The 19,416-nt window shown below is 40.0% G+C and overlaps 1 protein-coding gene across 1 annotated transcript in view; it reads left to right on the top strand.

Moving 5' to 3' along the window:
- si:dkey-112m2.1 (transmembrane protein 132C) overlaps positions 1–19,416 on the top strand; it is a 124,116-nt gene that overhangs the window by 100,661 nt on the left and 4,039 nt on the right. Inside the window, exons 6-8 of the mRNA XM_068574828.1 lie at positions 5,478–5,621; positions 11,665–11,873; positions 14,905–15,214. Of these exons, the coding sequence (XP_068430929.1) occupies positions 5,478–5,621; positions 11,665–11,873; positions 14,905–15,214 (663 nt within the window). The remainder of the gene's footprint in view (positions 1–5,477; positions 5,622–11,664; positions 11,874–14,904; positions 15,215–19,416) is intronic.

Genomic DNA, 19,416 nt, shown 5'->3' with positions numbered 1-19,416 from the left:
TCAGTGTTGATTCCTCTGCCCTTGCCTTCATTTTATCTCCAGCTTTGGGCTGGGTGATATTCAGGTGTATGTTAGTGGCAAGGGGGACACTGTATCGCTGCTGGTGGGAATAGACTTTATTTTATTGATAATTGATATGAACTGAATAGATGAGAGTGCTGCATTGGCAAAATAAATCCTACTCACGAGCGCTGTAGGCCTACACAATGCAGGACCTGTGAGCTTATTGTCACCCACGGCCGGTTAGTGAATGGTTGAGCTGAGGTTCTGCGGCATCTGTTCCTTCAATGAATAATAAATTACGGGCCTGTGTTTAGCAGTAGTGTGGGTCCTGATCTAAGCTAAACATATCTCAGTTGTCACCTCCCCCGCTTCCCTTTTGAATTAGTAATACTGTCAGTTATCGGTCCTCTCTGCTGTAACCCCTTCGTCTTATAGTTCACCTTCTTTGGTCCACGGTGTATCAGGACTGATTTATTTTGTATATATAAAAACAATAATGGATTTGCTGTAGCTTCTAGTTTTGGTACAGTTTGTGTTCACGTTGGCTTTCTGTAAAAGAAACATTGGATAAAGGCTGTGTGGCAACAAGGGAAATCAGGTTTCAGTGACTGACAGCAAGGTATGCAGACCTTTGATTCTTATGCATATTTATCTTCTCTTGACTCACAAAGAAATAACTGAGTAATTAAATAACTGAATAATTATGAGCATCATTAGTGGAGATTGCAACTGGACCTCATCCATCATAAAGAGTGAATAAATGGCAACAGAAAGTTGATATTTTGTTGATATTTTCAATGCATAACACACTTTTTCTATGGGGTAACACTTACAATGGATGCAGAGTGACACTCTTGTTTAACTTGATAATTAATCACGGACACTCCCCATACTCACATGCATGTTAGGATGGCTACCAGATCAGTTTGCACCTCATAGCAAGCAAAATAAATTCACAGATGCTGCAAGAAAGACGTGTGAACTGTTTCAGTCATTTACAACATGTGGGTCGAACATGATTGATTGCAAGTATAAGCTGACTGACATATATTTATACATATATATAGCTCTGAATCTTGTACACGTGACCAGAGTAGAAAGATACTAGATTTGACTATAAAAAAGCCTAACGCCATAAGCATTTAAGATAGTTAATATTGCCTGATGAGTTGTCCTTTATCATTATATTTCTGTATGCACTTCTGGTTTTGAAAGGGAGGCCTAAAGCCTTCAAACGACACAAAACAAAAGGGTTTTCAAACCTCCTCCATGGCCACCAGTCACCAGATCGCAGGAACATATCGCTGAGAGTTTTGTTGCTGTGATTCCCCAACAGCAGTGTCTGCCGTGTCCTTGAGCTGGCTTCTCTAAAAAAAAAAGGTGCTTCTGCAGGTTGTCTGCTACCTTTACACATCATTCATCCACAAGCATATCAGCCCCCACACACTCCACCCTCTTCTACCCCGGCTGCACAGAAGCGTAATGGCCTTTTATCGATTCCTCTCTCTCTCGCCGTCTTTCTTCTCTTCTCTTGCTGTCTTCGCTGCACTGCAATGAGAGGTTGTTAAGATAAGCTGCTGCGTTCCGAGGGAGCCATGCTTCTTCTTCTTCTATGAGCTGGGCAGAAAGGCTGTATCTGTGCCTGTGTTTACTGTGTGATCATGTATATAACGGGTGGGCAAACTTCTGTGCTCAGGGGCCACAGTGCGTTTTTTTTAATTTGACAGACGGGCCGGGGCTAGCATAGTAAAGATGCGTTCAGACTAAATGAATGTTACTCGCGCCTGAAAGGGGGCGTGGCTTATCTCTGTAGCCAAATCTCCGTAATAACAGATCCCGTTTCCGCCATCCACCATGGAAATAACCACGAGTTCTGCTTTATACTCGTCGCGTAAATTCCACATTGGTCGGAACATCAAACTCCATCATGTCTGGGTTCATAATATTATCCGTAGTCCCACAACAGCGTCTGAATGATGGCCGCTATGGAACTCGAGTCGGGAACGGAGAAGCGGTCTTTACTGTAATTATTTTGTTATTATCTTTTGCCGTAGTTTGCCCGCCCCTATTGTGTATATGTACCTATGTGCGGGTTGACGTATATAAGTAGTAGAGTCCAACTGATACAGGATTTTAGGGGCAGATGTTGATTCTGATATTGAGGATTTAAACAACACCGTTTAACAATAAACTTCAATGGTTCCTCTGACATTTGCCTGAAATCATTTTAGTTAGTTGTAGCAACTGTTGCCTAATGCTGGAATTAGTAGTGTGTGTGTGTGTGTGTGTGTGTGTGTGTGTGTGTGTGTGTGTGTGTGTGTGTGTGTGTGTGTGTGTGTGTGTGTGTGTGTGTGTGTGTATATGTGTGTGTGTACAAATAGGCTTCATAAATAAGGGCGTGCATCCTTTATAACTCCAGGAGAGTATTAGTCAGCCAGGAGATGCCCAGTGAGAAATGAGCATATATAATGGAAAAAAAAAGCCTTTTATGCCTCATGGGTCACTCCAGCTGTCTCGCTAAATCGCACTTAGAAATCGCACTTAATTCCAGTCAAGAAATCGCGTGTTTGTGATTGTGTGTATTACCTCTGAACTCACTCAATATTCTGCTCTTTGTGGCACAAACTAACAGACCCCATATAACATGCTGAAGTTCATTAAGACCTCTCGTGTCATCGAGGTGTTCCGGTAATGGCTCGTTAATGGCACTTCCCATCACATGGAGATGTACAGAACACACACACAACATTTTCTATAGGTGTATAAGACTTGATGGAAGGTCTCAGACTGTGAGTGCTGGTTTTATAGCATTTAATAAGCATAAATGCCATTTCACTATAGTTTATAGAGAGATGGAGAAATGGAATACTTGTTTTTTTCTTAACCACCAAGATACATATTAACTTTAACACATCCTTCATACACCAACGTCACCATGCATCATTTACATCAACAAACAGACCTGCCCAATATACCTCATTTCAAGACACTACATGTAATTGGTCATTTTTGGCCTATTGTTGACTGACTATCAAATCATTGTGTGTGTGTGTGTGTTTTTGTGTGTGTGCGTGTGTGTGTACTGTACGTCATTTCCCAAAAGTATTGAAACGGAGCAGCATACACAGTTTCTTAGTCTTCGTGCTTTTCATAGTTCTAAATATAACTTTTGGTCATAATTCTATTTTCTCCGTTGTGGCAATCCGCAGACAGAAGGAGCGCGACAAGAACGCGAAGTGACAGTCAATGGGATATATATAGAGAGAGAGAGAGAGAGAGAGAGACGCAAGCCACAAACAGCTGTTTCTTTGTGTCTCCCTTTTGATTTGACAGAGAATTGAATTCATAAATTCTAAATATGTTTAGCGCTCCGATCACACCACATTCTTACGTGAGTGCTCTAAATATTCAGTTTGTTTGAGTCTTCTCACAAAAAAAAAAGTGCTTTTAAACAGAATGAGGAAAGTCCTACTCGAGCTGGTAACATATGGTAGAGTATAGTTCTCGTGCTCAAGGTTTTGATCTGCATTACAATTCATGGGAATACAAAAAGGCAAAAGGACTTTAATTGCCCATCAGCCTGTTGTGTGGCCCTTGTGGTGACGACCCTCACGACCGGTACCAAGTGCCCACGCCCCCTTTTCCTTTGCCTTTCAAAGGTTTAGGCCTCTTAGCAGTCTTTTAATGAACCTAAGCTGCGATGTGCAGGTTACACTATCACAGCAGATCCTCTGTACAAGCAGCACACTCAAAGTTCAATGATTACCAGATGTTGTCTTAATTAACCTCATTATCGTCTTCCCTCTCCTCTTTAAGGCCTCCAAATCTCAAGTGTATCTTGTGATTTATCTTTAATGCCTGCAATTTGACATTCAGTATTATTGTCAAAGTAGTTATTTTCTCACTAAAGTGGAGTTTGGAGATTAGCTGTTCAAGATTCAAATAATACAAATTATAGTTTTGGAAATAATAGTGATCCCTTTATCTCTACAGAACTTCGATAACACAAGTAGTGCTTTAAATAGGCTTAAATAACAAGATACATAAAAGATAGATAACTGATAAAAATTGGAGTAATGACAAGCAAGATATGAATTGTTAAAACATAGTTAAAAATACATTAATAATAATGAATTAAAGTCTGCATTAGTTGCTACTAGCATAACACACCAGCATTTCCAACCAAACTGTTGGCATAGAAGTGTCATTGTGGGTAATGAAAGCGCCAGGTCGTGATATTGTTGTGTTTCATTTGCTGTCATTGTGCACTTAGAGTAATTTCATTTAGTGAATTTGCAATGTGCGTGCTTAATTTACACATACTGTGTAATATTTATATATTTTCTTCTGTTCATATAAGACACTTAGTAGCTAGTGTTTTAAGTGCAACAATAAGTAAATAGTGTACGTGATTACAGCAAAACACACACATATACAAGTGTGTTTAAATCTCAATCGTCATTACACTTAATATGTCTATATCAGTTAAAGACACTTCAGGAATTAATCTCAACGTTACACAGTTCAAATAAATGGAAATGAGCTGCACTCTAAGTTCATAATGACAGATGAATGAGACGCTAATGGGGAAACAGCTGATGGCAGCTGTTAAAAACCAAAGCAATGTTCAATGTATGTATTTCAAGTTATTTGCAACAGTCATTTGAAATGAAAAACAAAGTATTTCTCGCACTCATATCTACAGCTTGTTTTAGCTTAGCACAGAAAGCACAGGGTGAACGGCTAACATAGTGCTTTAATTGGTTGGAAACAACTCCACAGCTGTAATGCACATGCTGTGGGTGTGTATGTAACACATTTACATTGTGTAGCAGGTTAGAGCTGAATTCACTCACAATGATATCGTTGAGTATTACTTTGAGACTCATTTCTCAAAGTCTAGTTAAACCAGCTCGTCGGTTGTATCATCTTTTTGTAAATAAATGAGTTTCAATACATGTGTCCACCTGTAAGTACATTGCCGTACTGACATGCCAGATGTATGGCTGAGGTTTTGTAGAAATGGTGTCGTGGTTAGAGACCGTTATCCCCAACTCATTAATTTAAGCAAATGTCCAAAATGAACGTATGCTGTCGTAAGCCCTGCGGCGGCCATATTAGTTATGACTCCTGTCCCTCGGGAGCAAAGGAGGAATTGTTTATCTGACCTTAATCGAGTGGTTATGATGACGTCATCCTGCTGATGCTGATGGTTAGCAGTGACAATTTTCATAATTTATTTAGGAGGACTTTTTGCTTGTTTATTTGTTTCAACCGATCAAATATCAGGAATCTTTATCATAAATGATGCTGTATGTTGTGTGTGTTTTTTTTAAAGAAGAATAATAACCTGCCACGCTGGAAATATAATAACATTGAATACATTTCTTAAATTCTGAATCAACGTTGCTGTAGTTTGAGTCCCAGCAGTCAGTGTGTTGTACTGATTTGTGTCTTCATATTTCCCCTCGCAGGACACTGAGATCCTCAACACGGCTGTCCTCAATGGGCGAACAGTTGCCGTGCCAGTAAAGGTAGTCACCGTGGGAACGGACGGAACCGTCTCTGATGTCACGGAGTCGGTAGAGTGCAAGTCAACAGACGAACAGGTTATCAAGGTTAGTGGAGATTGTGTTTTGAGCAGCTGCTTGTTGTTTGACCTTTTTCCAATGTGTCTTTATTGTCTAGTGATAGGTGTGTGGGTGAGCAGAATGAACAAAAGGTAGTTTTAGTCTGTGCACATTAGTTTAGGAAGCCAGGTGCAGAATCTCCTCCAGCGAAATAGGGCTTGCCTTTTTCCTCTCTTTGTCAAATGATGTGTCAAAAAGTGAGAGCTTCTCCTCAGGTCACAGAGTGATACATAGGAAAGACACAAAGAAAAATAGAAAAAAGAAAGATTTCAGCAACAATTAGTTGTCTTCATTGCTCAAGCTGCTGAAAGAGAAACATTCTCCTCGTCGCTTTTAGCTGTATGCAGTCCCAGAATGTACAAAACGTCAGAACAGAAGCTGTAAAAAATATCTCATAAATAAACCACTACAGTCTGCCTGTTTTTGCTCATCTTGTAAGATAATACCTGTACTTACTCATCTGATATGGAGCTAAAATTCAAGAAGACAGCAGCTCAGAAACATATGAGACAACATTGCAACTCCAATCTCCCTCTGCTCATTATACTTGCCTCCAGATAATGTTGAAGCAATGTTATGGCATCACATATAGAGCATGATTATATAAGAAAATATATATCAATAAGGTTGTTTCTTGCATTAAAGAGGTCGTTGGTTGTAAGCTAACTGTATGCACCAACAAGACAGCCCCTGTTTGCGACATCATTACCCCTTGCCAATAACATGGCTTTGATAAACCATAAAAGGTGACAAAACGCTCACCCTGATTGATTCCCTATCTTGTGCAAGTTCAAAATGGGGCTCTGTAAATTGATTTTCATTGGCTTTCTGAAAGCTTAAGTAATCAATCTCAAACGTTATTGAATTCTTTGGGAAATGTTACACAGGATTTGTTGTCTGATCTATAATTAAAAAAAAACACACACAACCATAAGTATTATCCGATAAGTAAAAGACAGAGCTCTTTCCTTTGGCAAATTTTGATTAAATATCTGCCCTTCAACATGTCCCTATAGTTTAATACGAAAGGAGGAATGAGAAAAAAAAAACGAAGTGAGAGAATGAACTGTTTGAAGTACGAGAGAAAAAGAAGAGTGTAGCAAGCGTGCCTGTGTTATATCGAGAAGCTGATTTGTGTTTCTGTGTTTTCGTACATGCATATCAGAGAGAAGAGAAGAAACAGATCTCTCAAAGGATTTAATTATCCACTGAAAAAGTACCGCACATTGTGACGCTGACCTCGGTAGCGTACTCCCATGCCCACCCGTCTAGATTGGGAACCGTAAGCAGTGCCCCTCCTCTCCCCCCCGTATTTTCAAAGAAAACTCAAAATAAAACATCTTTTTGATCAGAACGCATCTCCATCCTCTAGAACTCTTTTAACTGGAACTTTGAGGACGACTTGATTGTCCCTATTTCCCTCTTTTCTGACCAAATGATTAATCGCTTAATGGAGAAGATAATCAGGAGATTAATCACTCCCATAAAGGCCTCGCTTGTAAAAAGAGATAATGTTTGATATAACGGGCCTTAATTGATTGCTTAACACGTTGATTCTTATAGCGCAGCGGTATTTAACATAATCTTGTGACATTAAAAGCTGCTTGACGTAGCGAATCATTCCCTGAAGGGTCACGGTGGGATTTTATTTGTGCGGGGAAGTTGTGCGGCCACTTGCAGTAATGTTTGTATTTACCCTGGTCCATCATGAGAGTTAGTGTGTTGGACCTGCTCAGGGAAACACCCTGCGGATACTACAGGAAGGATAGATGTTGTGACACTTCACATTGTGCATTTATTGCTCATTCCTGCATTTATTGCTCATTATTGCATTTATTGCTCATTACTGTCAAATGGACTGGAATGTTTTACAGCCTCTTGCTGTGAGCACAGCTGCAGCTGCTCTGCCTGGCTGGGGATGTGATGATTGATCAGACTACGGCTGTAGCATCTACGGTTCCACAATATGAGCTGTACTGCGGCTACTCTTTGCTGCTCCTATTAACCTTTGCAAAGGCAGCATTGTTAAGCCCCGCAGGTCTTGAAGTGGAAATGCAAGACAAACTACTTGATATAGCAAAATATTGTGGGGGGATGCAAAATCTATTGGGAAGGGGTTCAGAATAGTGCAGGAAAAAAATGTCCCCCGCGAGTTTTCAGGGGTCGACATGCTATCACGGTAAGCACTCACTCAAAACTCCTTTTGCTTATTTTTAGTGACACTATCGCCTATCAGGCTATTGCTGTGGTGAGCAGTAATAGAGCTTACTTGACTGCCTGTAGTGGCATTCAAGTATGCTCTTTGCAGTCAAGAGCAATGTTATTGGAAAATAAAACATTGTTAAAATGGTTAGGATAAGCATAGCTTGGACGTATCTCTCATTGAAAAGGCTGCCGCCAGTACGTCATCCTGACACACGAAGACAACAGCAGGTTTGAAAAGAGTTCGTATTTGCAAATGCAGAACAATGCTGATTATAAGTTGCCGCCAACCTGACAGAGAGCCAATTTTGTTGTGGATTTACCAAACATAAACCTCCAGGTGCTGAAAAACGAAGCCAACACAGAAGTGCCAAAAACTGCAGGAGCTCAAATCATTTGAGGCTTAAAGGCAAATAGGAGTCAATTTCCCTAGACCCCCCCATGTGAGAAGGCCCAACTTTGCCACTGAAATAAACATGTTTACTGGCTGGTACAAAAGACAGTTTGGGTCTCTAGAGCTAATGTATATGTCGAACCCGTTTAATTCATAATATGCATACTTGAGGGCGTGGCCGTCTTGACTGACAGGTGGATGCCGTACTGTTGTTGCTAGCTGCTCACTGCGTCCACATTGAGTTTCACAATGGCTCTTCAGAGAGCCATGGGGGACATCACAGAGACAACGTGCATCTTGTGGACATTCTACGTGATTTGCCCTCCATTGTTGAAATGTCCTCCTCTTTAAACCTGATGCCAATGCTTCCAACTCATACTTTGTGACTGGACAAAACACATACTGATCGAATATTTTCTCCTAAGATAAAAAGTTAAAAACAATAAACAGTGGGATAATGTAATTATGTTCAACAAATCTAAAAACTAAATTGAAAGCAATGGATTACAATATATTCTCCCACAGGTATAAAACTAAGGCAGATTGATTTTAATACAAAGCGAGACAAATAGTAAAATGAAGTGAACACAAACAAAACAAGGCTGTGTTTTGATGTTCTGTTTCAATGTGAGTTGTACTTGATGTTTTTTTTCTTTTAATCACAGTGATTTAGAGCCCCAAGGTGTATTCAATAAATCTCACTTCATAGTTCCATTCAACGATTCAAATAATAACACTCCCACTTAATTACTGCTTTAAGCAATATCAAAGAAAAATAACACCTAAGACAGTGCCCTGTATTTCAGTGTGAACACAATTACTGGTTTTAAGGAATTACAAAAATATTAACATCCTTTGGCAAATGGACACGGCTGAAATACTACAGTGCAATGTAGAGACTCGGTATCTCACAAACTGGACATTTTCACTCCGTTATCATTCATCATTTATCTCATTCATAGCTCAATGAATTAGTTCCTGTGGAGTCCTTGTCTGTGCTTGTGTGTGTGTCACTCCAAAGCCTGCATGATTAGCAACACAATGAGTTGTTTCCATGGAGAGGTGACATGGACATGTGCGTGGTTTCGTGACACATTCACGGTGATACATTTGTTATGCGGCTTCACTTCCAGCAGATCTCAATTAAATCTTTATGGTTATCAACTTCCATACCCTTCAAAAGGAAAGATGAAGATGGATCGAGAATTGGGAAACATGGTGGAACAAAACTAGAAAGGTAGAGATGGGTTGACAACTTGACATAAACTGATTTCAGCATGGAGGTGGCACAGATGGGGGAGGCAGACAAAGAGAAAGGGGGAGGGAGAAAATGAACAGAGAAAAAGGAACAAAAATAGAGGTGAGGCTTAAGAGACTCAATGAGGAGTGAAGTGGATTTTTTCAGCTCACTTTCTGGATGGTTGCCTTTAGAAGCCCTGCACATTAGTGCATGTTGTGTGCTCGTGTGTATGTGTGTGTGTGCGTGTTCCTGTGACTTCCACGTGCACACGCCTCCCAAATAGATTCATTTGCATACCATAATCAATTCGCATCAACTATTCAATACCGGACAACTCTAATTCCTCAAATAAAGAAGCAACCTGCAGTTGTACATGTACTGTTAGCATATTGTCGTGTAAAATACTTTTGAAGACACACACGTGCATCACTCCTCTGTTCTGTAATGTTCTCTTACATGCTATCAAGGCGACAAGTGAAGCCACACTTTGGATGTCCTTAAGGCACTATACTCTAGATAAAAAAATAGATTCATAATTTTTCAGTTAAGCTGCTTCACAAGAAAAGTGTTTCCTGTGCAGCCACAGTCATAATGAACCAACAGGAACCTGTTTCTTGTGGCGCGCTTTGTGGATGTGACTTTTTCGCCATGCCATCAAGTGTGTTTGAACAATTTGTAAGGCTGCAAGTAATGATTATTTTATTTTTATTGTTAATTATTCGGTCAAATATGTTTTATAGTTAATCAATTATATGATTAGGCTAATAGTGAAAACTGTCCCGAATAATTTTCCAAAGGTCAAAGCTTTCAAATGTGGTTTGGTCAGACCAATAGTCAAAATAACAAACACATTTAATTCACACATATATACATTATTAATTTACAAACAAGTACAAAGGGAACAAATCCTACATTTTTGAGAAGGAAACAGTCAATGTTCAACTTTTTTGTTAACTTGATCTTTTAAGTAATTTATCAAAATTGTTGTTTGTGACAATAGATGTATTCAATAGTGAGTAATGGAAGCCCTAGTTGCATGCCGTATGCACTGTTAATCCTATCAAATATGGCAACATAATGTTGATATTAACGCTAAATTTGAGTGGATATTCCTTTATCATCATGTATAACATATCACGTGGGTGGCTTGATTATGAGCCTTAACTGATAATTTCGACCAAATGTTCCCGTAACTTTTTTGAACCTTTGCACACTTTGATTTCAGCCTGAGAGTCGGACTTCCTGAAGCACAACCTGTTCTCATTCCAGGAAGGCGGAACATGTAGAAGTCAAAGTAATACTTTAGTATGATGCGCGTGAGAGTGAGCGAGGTGGGAGAGAAAGAGGACATAAAAGGGAGGAGGAAGAGAGAACTGACAGACACCAAGCTGTCAGTTTAGTTCCCCAGAGATAGTGGGCTGGTCTGACATCATTTGAGATAGAGCCAAGTTATATGCAAAGACGTGGAGACAGATGACAGTCTTCTTGTGAGTGGTTTGTTACAAAGAAGCAATTGTCAGTAATGGGGACATGTGCTGAAATTACCACTTGTGCCAATCAAGTTCATGATGGTATTTGAGATTGAAATTTAAGAGATTGGAAACAAAACATATGGAGATTTTAGTGCTTTGACGATAATAGAAGGACATCTAAAACAGTCCTGCGATATCTTTCCTCTGTGTTGGACACGAAATCAATAAAACCTCAATCGCTGATTCAAGCTTTATTTTACGCGGCCAATCATAATTCGGTTTGAGGTTTGGTTCTCTGGTTGGATGAAGCAAGCTTGCGTCTTTTCTTCAGATCCATCTGTTAAATTGGAACCAAAGTCACATTACTTGCACAGATATAATTGTTGCACACGCATTAAAGACTTATCTTCCAATCTTTCAAACACACACACACAGAAGAAACTCAGCAGACATGACACTTGTGGTTTTATTGAAGCAATGCCAAATATTTCCGCGCTCCAGCATCTCAGAGGAGGCTGCTGACAAACATCAACTGGAGGGAAAGAACAGAAAAAGGCGACACATTTTAGAATCATTATTACGTTTATATGACTCCTTATTGGAATTGAAATTACTTTTCTTCAAGTTTCCAGTCCCAAATAGATTGTCCTTCTTTCTTTATCTCTTTAAATCTGTCTCACACCCTGCTGCTTCCCTCATTTTCATATTTTTTTTTCTCTCCAGGTGTCAGAGAGATGCGACTATGTGTATGTCAACGGTAAGGAGACAAGAGGAAAGAGCAGGGTGATGCTCAACTTTACCTACAGTTTCCTGAGTGCCCAGCTGGAGATGAGTGTGTGGATGCCTCGGCTGCCCTTGCTCATCGATGTGGCCGACCCCGAGCTCAGCCAGATAAAGGGCTGGCGCGTGCCCCCTAGTATGGGGAACAGGAGGTAAGGTCCGAATGTCTATTGCATCTGCTTTATTTTGAACTGGAATTGCACATCAACAGCTACAAGGCAACATTTTCCAGCACATGAATGCTTCCATTGTAAAAACAAACACTAAACTCTTGCACAGGCTAAAAGCTAAATAGATTGTGGGCTTCATCTGGTGACTGCCCATATATCACAGCATACGGTGGCCATACAGGACAAGTCTAAACTTCTTTATTTTGGTCATTAACCTGAGGGATGTTTTACAGTTCCTGCATGAGAATCCGATTGCATTCTTCACTTAAATAAATGGAGGCCACAATAAATTGTCTTGGTAATGTTGGTGCAGACATACGAGGCAGAAAATGCAGGTGCAGCGGCAGAGTTGCTATAATGAGTGTCTCATAATTCATTGGATCCACTGGTCTCCCAAAAGGTACTTATGCTGAATATGAAATGTGTTATAATTTTGAGCATTACAGAGCGTGGCCAAAATTCCTGGGGCTGAAAAGTGACACAGTGTGCATGATCTGTGCGTTGCATCGCAAGTTGTACGGTGCTGTTACAATAAAGATATTTATATCTTTATTTATAGAAGCAATATTTAAATTTGTGATATTCATATATTAGTTTGTCCTTCAAATATGAATACGGTTGAATAAATAACTCTACTCAAATTGAAGAAGATAATCATTAAGGTACACTATTTTGCAATTACAAATACATATTATTATTACAAATAACTGTGATCATACAGTAATTATGGTAAACACACGGCACACGGTGTTCGTACTGTAAAAAGGGATTAGATTATTGCATATGCCCCAGTATTCAGCCCCTGATAAGAGCGAATATATTTTACATATTGTGAGATAAAATGTTAAATGATGTGGTATTTATTGTTAGTAATTATTTAAAAAATAATGGTTGAGAACATCAAATCACAAGTTTAATTTGATATGCATTGGCGGTTTAGGTTGGGGAACCAGATTTGGAGTAAACTCGACCCCAATTAGCACCGACAGTGAGTGTTTTAAACTTTTAAATGATATGAGATTTTTGGCTTTAGATCTTTTTCTACAGTACTTCCGTGCCGCGTCCCATTGGCCGCCACCCCACAGGGTGGCACTCTAACGCCCTGCTATCCACGCCTGGTCCCATCAGTCATGTCTGTCAAGTGCATCGCTGCACGAAGAACACATGATATGGGAAGTTTCTTTGCATATTTGTACGCAAAGAGAAAAATAAAAAATATATATATATATATATATTTTTGTTATGTTTTGGGGTTTTTGCAGTTGTGCTTCAATGTGTGTGTGCTCCGACTTTGTGTGTGCACATTCACATAAGCTCCAAATCCACCTCATTACACCTTGACTGACCTGTCACTCAATGCTACAAACATGACCTGACCTCATGTTTCTGTTGCCAGCCACAAATGTCACCTTGGTTTAGACTGCCGTCCCCTCACTGATGTGGAATAAGGGAAGGGGGAGGGCACGGTGAGGGAACTAGGAACTAAGCCAGGCCATTGGGCCCCAGCATGTTAACCTGTCAGCCCGTTTTTCTGCCTGACCGGCTATGCCTCATTAAACCTAATGGGAACTGTCACTGTCACTCCCCGCGGCCAGCTGACTGTTAGAGACAGAGATGCAGGCAGAGCTGGAAAGTGTAAGAGAATAAAAGGTGAGAGAGAAAAGCAGAGTGAGAGAGTTGAAAAATGGATTAAAGTCAAGTCAAGTTAAAAATTGATGTGTAAAATATAGAGTGAGAGTCAGGCGTGCAGAGAGAGAGAGAGAGAGATATGACAATGGTAATGCACAGAACAACAAAATAGACCTATGAAGTTGTAAAGAGTGATGGAAGATGAAGGATGTGGATGAATAAGAGTGATGTATGCCCCTTATAGCCATAGCAATGTTTCTTTTCATCGTCAACAACATGGATCTGTGTCCCAAAGCCACATTTCACCCGTCACCGCAGCTCCAACAACCCAGCATGGAGACCAAAAAATACAATATGTTGTTGTTTAAAATGATATATTGTAGTAGCTGAGGGAGCAGTTTATGTCTACAAGCAGTTTTAATGTTTTTTTATTCTTGGGAGGGAGCAGAATATGAACCTTTGGGAGGTACAATAACTTGCAGTTAATCATGACGTTAGACAATCTGCTGAGAATATATAATATAGTAGAGCAGAATATAATCAAATGGACTCTTAAAGCAGCCAAGTATAAAGGAGATGTTGAGACCACGGCTTTGACACCATATTATATTTTTCTAAGTTGTCCATTTGTATCAATGGTTGGATGTTTTCTTAGATCCACGTAAGATCTCTTATCTAATTCTTTGCAGGATTTCTCCATTTGCCAACCTTCGTCCCTCCTGTCCGACCTTCCCCACTCTAATGTGGTCCTGTTAACGTGATAAAGGGCCATATAAACTTCACTTAACTAGGAGGAAAAGTGTGGAACAGACGTGTAAAAATAATCCCCTACTGGATTTGCAAAACTTCATTTGTCACAAAACATACGTCTTCCTGAGATGGCTGGATCCGCAAAGTGTGTGCCACGGGCCAAATAAATGGCAGACATACAGCAAAATATCAGTTGCCCTTTTAAAGAAAATGAGAAAGCAAGCAAGGCAGCAGTTTGTCTCTGCAAGCGGTTTTTAATGGATTTTTTGAAAACACTGGAAGCCTATGACTTTCGGGAGGTCGGGAAAACCTGCAGCACAACAGACAGCAGAGGCTTTGACTGCACTGCAGTAAATACATCTGAGGGTTTAGACTTCATGAGCATTAGTAGTGATAAGGAAAACATGAATTACATTGAATTATGATAGAAAGAAACTGAATTATACTGGTGATAACCTTCAAAGTACATTTTTCACCTGAGGTCTTCTCGAAACAGAAAGAGCTTTGAGTGCTTTTTATGTCAGAAACAGAAGTATACTTATGCTATCGGCTTTCATACTCCGCGCAATTGTAAGTCATTTGATCCATACTTTAATACCATTGCTCGTCTGCCATCCTTTTATCATTCATACAGGTATGAGAGGGTCACTGATAACAGGGATGACGACGATGCAGCGGAGGACAGGAAGGACAGCGGCTGTGTTGCCCAATATCAGAGCACCACCCTCCGTGTCCTCACACACTTTGTGGCAGATACGGGAGAAGTTAGAGGAGCCACGGACGAGGGCGGCCCGGGCCAGCAGAGCTTCCTGCTGGGTAGTGACTGGCAGGTGGAGGTGACACAACTGGTCAAGGACTTTCTGAGGGTGGAGGTCCCAAAGGTTGCACAACTGCTGGAGGGCCAAGTTCTTATAGGAGTGAGCGCTGGAATCACCAAACTGCAGGTAGTGTGTGTGTGTATGTGTGTGTGTGTGTGTGTGTGTGTGTGTGTGTGTGTGTGTGTGTGTGTGTGTGTGTATGTTTATGTGTATCTGTGTGTGTTTTGGCTTGATAAGCAGACTGCGTTTCCATTTTGTTTCAGTTAAATTTTTTGGTCTGAAATCCCGTTTTTGTTCACGTAGCTGTTTTGTTAAGTGACTATGTCCCCAAACAATCAGGGGTGACTGACATATCCGTCACGTTAACAGAATTTCCAGTCGACACAGAAGCAACTAAGCAACCTGCCATTTTAGTGGCAATTCATCTGTTGTCATTTGACTATGACACAGGATGATGACGTCATTTTTAATCATGCCTACAATGCTCTGATTGGCTCGGCTGTGATTCCAACTCGGGAAACAGCCAGCAGGCACTACTCCAAAATCGGATATGTACATAGAAGGTATTGCAGAGATCTGGAACTAGGCAAGTATTTTAATAATAATAATTCCTACAGAAAAATAATCTCTCTCAATATTCTGATTTTGATGGCGAGCGTACCTTTTCCAGTTCATAACACAATATTAAATGGAAAGAAAAGGAGATTAGCTCCACAAATCAATAGTTTTTGCTCAAATGAGAACCATGTCTCTGAATTGGCTGGACAACAACAAAAATGTCCCAAAAAATGGGCTGCAAGTGAGCTTCACATATAGACAATGTGGACTAGGAGCCAACAGGTAAAGGGTTACAAAAACAACACTGATTGCACAAATACTTAAGCCTTTCATGAGCTAACAGAGAAATGTGGTCTCACAGCACGTCTACTTCAAGCTTGCACCTCTGCAGGAAGAGAAAGAGTGATAGAACCATCCCCCTTCTCTCCTTCCCTCCCTCCTTCACACAGCACTCAGAATCCTATTTACGTTGTACTACAACCAGGTGCTTACTTCAGATGACACATGCGCCCACCATCCCCGTAAACCAACATCAATCTGGCATTTACAAGATAGCACAACACAGAACAACACATTGTTGAAGCGGTAGACTGGAATCATAATCTCCCTCTCTGTATTTATCAATAGACGAGTTGTGTGCACTGCAGGGGTGGCTACATGTGTGAGATAGAGTGCTGTTTCACTGTTGGCCTGGGCACACTTTAAATGGAAGGAAAAGTCACTCGAAAGATATGTGAGATTGACTTGTTACTGGCGGTATGGAGAAAAAAAGAGGAACTGAAAATGTGTAGAAATTTAGATTGCTCGTTTTACTTCAAAGTTATCGTGTGGTAGATTTCCATCTTACTGATCCGCGAAGATGGTATACAATGACGGGGGAATGGCACTCGGAGCCATTTAACAAACTGCATTTCAACACTTGGAGCCTTAAATGCTCCATTTTCAGCACGAGATATACATCCAGCCCTGCTTTTGACACAGTCAGCTCAGACCAACTCACTAGTGTACCGTGTGCATGATTGCACTTCAGGGGTGAATTAAATTATGCAGACCTTCAAGCTTCTACGATTCCATAAAGACTTGGTCAGAAAGGTTTTTGATTAAATAATTTGTCTACTGAAACTACAGGTGATTCTGAGGCTATAGTTTGCATTTGAAAGAACTGTTGGCACTTTTGAAATGGCTGTGCATAAAAGGCTGGGGATTTAATTTTTTTTGATAAATGATCAATCAAAAGTGATGCCGATTTTCTTTGTTTTTCTTCATTCCTTCATTTAGAGATATATCATAGCAATGAATGAATAATGTCCTGTCATTTGTTTTCTTGAAAGAACCGCTTTACCTAGCTCTTACTCAGTGAGTTAAAATTGCTGGTACCTATAATATGTGGGCCTAAACGATTTTGAAAACATATCTCATAGCGATGATTTGGAGTGATACTGCATGGGCATATGATGTATAGGCCAGGATATCTCTGCCACACGACAATAGTTAAGTTAAACTTGGTATTTCTCCTTTAAAAAATATTTTGCAAAGTGCAACTCTTTTTGCAATTTTGACAAAGTTTGTTAATTGTGCAGCTCCCTGAAATGCAAATTATGTAATTAATATAAAGGTTAATTGTACTGAATGCAGAAGTTCATGTAATTCTATGTAATCAAGTGTCAGTTATGTTTTCAACCAAGTCTTTGGTATGCTGCTCAGGTTTTCATTCTCAATGAAAACCTGCTCTTGATTTAGCACAAAGCTGTTGGCTTCATCCAGAGAAATCATGTAAACACAACGTGAAATAGACAAAGAAAAGCATGAATTCAGCTCCATGAACCACAAGGGTTACTTTATTCCAGTAGCTGTCCTTATTTTCCTGAAAACATCAAAAACCCAATTCAATATTGCCATTTCCTGTGACCTTTGTTTCCTCGTTTTTTTGTGAAGGACAGCTGCACGCCTCCCTTGCTTGACTCCTTTGAGGCAGGCTATCGGAAATACTGAAATACTCATGCATGTAAGCATTGGCCTTTTAGTAACATACAGAATGGACTAGGGTAAGAAGAGAACATGTTTATTTTGCTTTCTCCAATATTTGGTCCTATACTATTCAAACATTACAAAAGAGATATGAAAAGAACAAAACAATATTATATATTATTACATTTGTTTTTCCGGAACGAATTCAGCATTATTTGCATTTGTCTCATAAGAGCAAGCTGATGTGTGACATTTCCTAAAGGAAATAATTGAGTACTACCATTAAAGCAGCCAACGGTTTACAATCATTTACTTCAACTCTTGATCATATTGTGAGTCTACCTTCTCTCTTATAGTAAAACCTTATTGTTGAATGGTAATACTGCAAATGTGGACTTGTTTCAATAATAGTGACGGCCTGTTGTATGTTCACGTGCAGGTACAAGCAGATATGGACATTGTGAAAAGCATTATGTTCATTTGAAAGCTACAATCATCCAAGTACCAGTAACACAGCGCCAGTTTTCTAAAGCCTTTATCTTTCGAGATATATTTTTGATCAAACTGTTCAGAATTACAATGAAGGACCTAGATTTTATAATTAAATGAAAGCCAAGGATTTCAAAAAGCCACTGGGGCATTTAACGACTCCATAGTGGCCGTAGACTTGGTAATGTGATCATTAATGTACTGGGTGTCGGGAATGCATACTTTTTTTTGGATACATATTATGAATAGACTATTTGCATGCAAAACATATTGTTGTTATAAACCTTTGCAAAAGTCTCAGTATGATGAGTCAGAGAGACATGGTTTGGCCAATGCCGGGTTGTTTGCAACATTGTCAGTTGCATTAGGCTGGATACTGGTGCAAACAGGATTTTGTGGGGTCAGGAAGTGAAAGCCCTCTGAGATTTGGAGAGAAATAATACGAGAGAAGACAGCTCTGAATATAAAGAGGAAAGCCGAGAAGGGGTCTTTAATTCTGGTGGAATGAAGCAAACCTTTAAACCTGTTGACTGGCGTGAGGAAGGGTTGTGTTGGGTATTACTAGTAGAGGAATCCCATGACCATGAATGTACGCCAAAGGCAGAACCTGCAATCTCTCTATAGCGGGTTTGAGAAGAGAGAGACGACAGCTCTGAAAATTGAACAAAGGAGGACTCTGATAGAGGGGAGGATAGGGGGTCTGACTACTTTCACAGAATCAAGGACAGGAGCCTTGACATCTCTGAGCGGAGATCAGCACAAAGCTTGGACATTTGTTCGTGTGTCGTCTTGGTTTGGTTTAGGGAGATCTATTTCAGGGATGCAAAAAATGCTCTCGGCTTCTTGTGGAGTTCCTGGCATCTTTAGAGGAGAACGATTATTTATGAAGTTGGGAAACTTCTCCTGATATACACAACTTCTTGAACTTTACTCTTTGGCACCCGTTCACTTCCTGAGATTTCAGTAGTTTATATTCCTAGTGAGCAAAGCATGTAGCATCTTTTGAATCCAGCTTGATTTTATTTCACATCTCGCGACCCAGAAGCCAATCATTTTATAATGAATACTTTGCGGCATTGCTTATTTTATTCATAAAAAGTGAAAACACTTTTAGACAATCAGTTTGCACGCCTATTAATTAGAGGGAAAGTCACCACCAGTCTGCCTGTTTAACCTTTGGACTCATCTCAGAGGTGAGGTTAAAACATATGCCCACGTTTCCATTCGAGACTGTGCCTAATATTCAAGGATGTATCAGTTTCACTGTGTGGGAGGCAAATGGGAAACTGAAAAGAGGTAAACCAAAGGGAGGA

The sequence above is a fragment of the Clinocottus analis genome, unplaced genomic scaffold, assembly GCF_023055335.1.
Source record: "Clinocottus analis isolate CAN_PGR_092001 unplaced genomic scaffold, fCliAna1.0.p SCAF_13, whole genome shotgun sequence".
In the NCBI taxonomy this organism is placed as follows: Eukaryota; Metazoa; Chordata; class Actinopteri; order Perciformes; family Cottidae; genus Clinocottus; species Clinocottus analis.
This window is presented reverse-complemented; position numbering and strand designations above follow the sequence as displayed.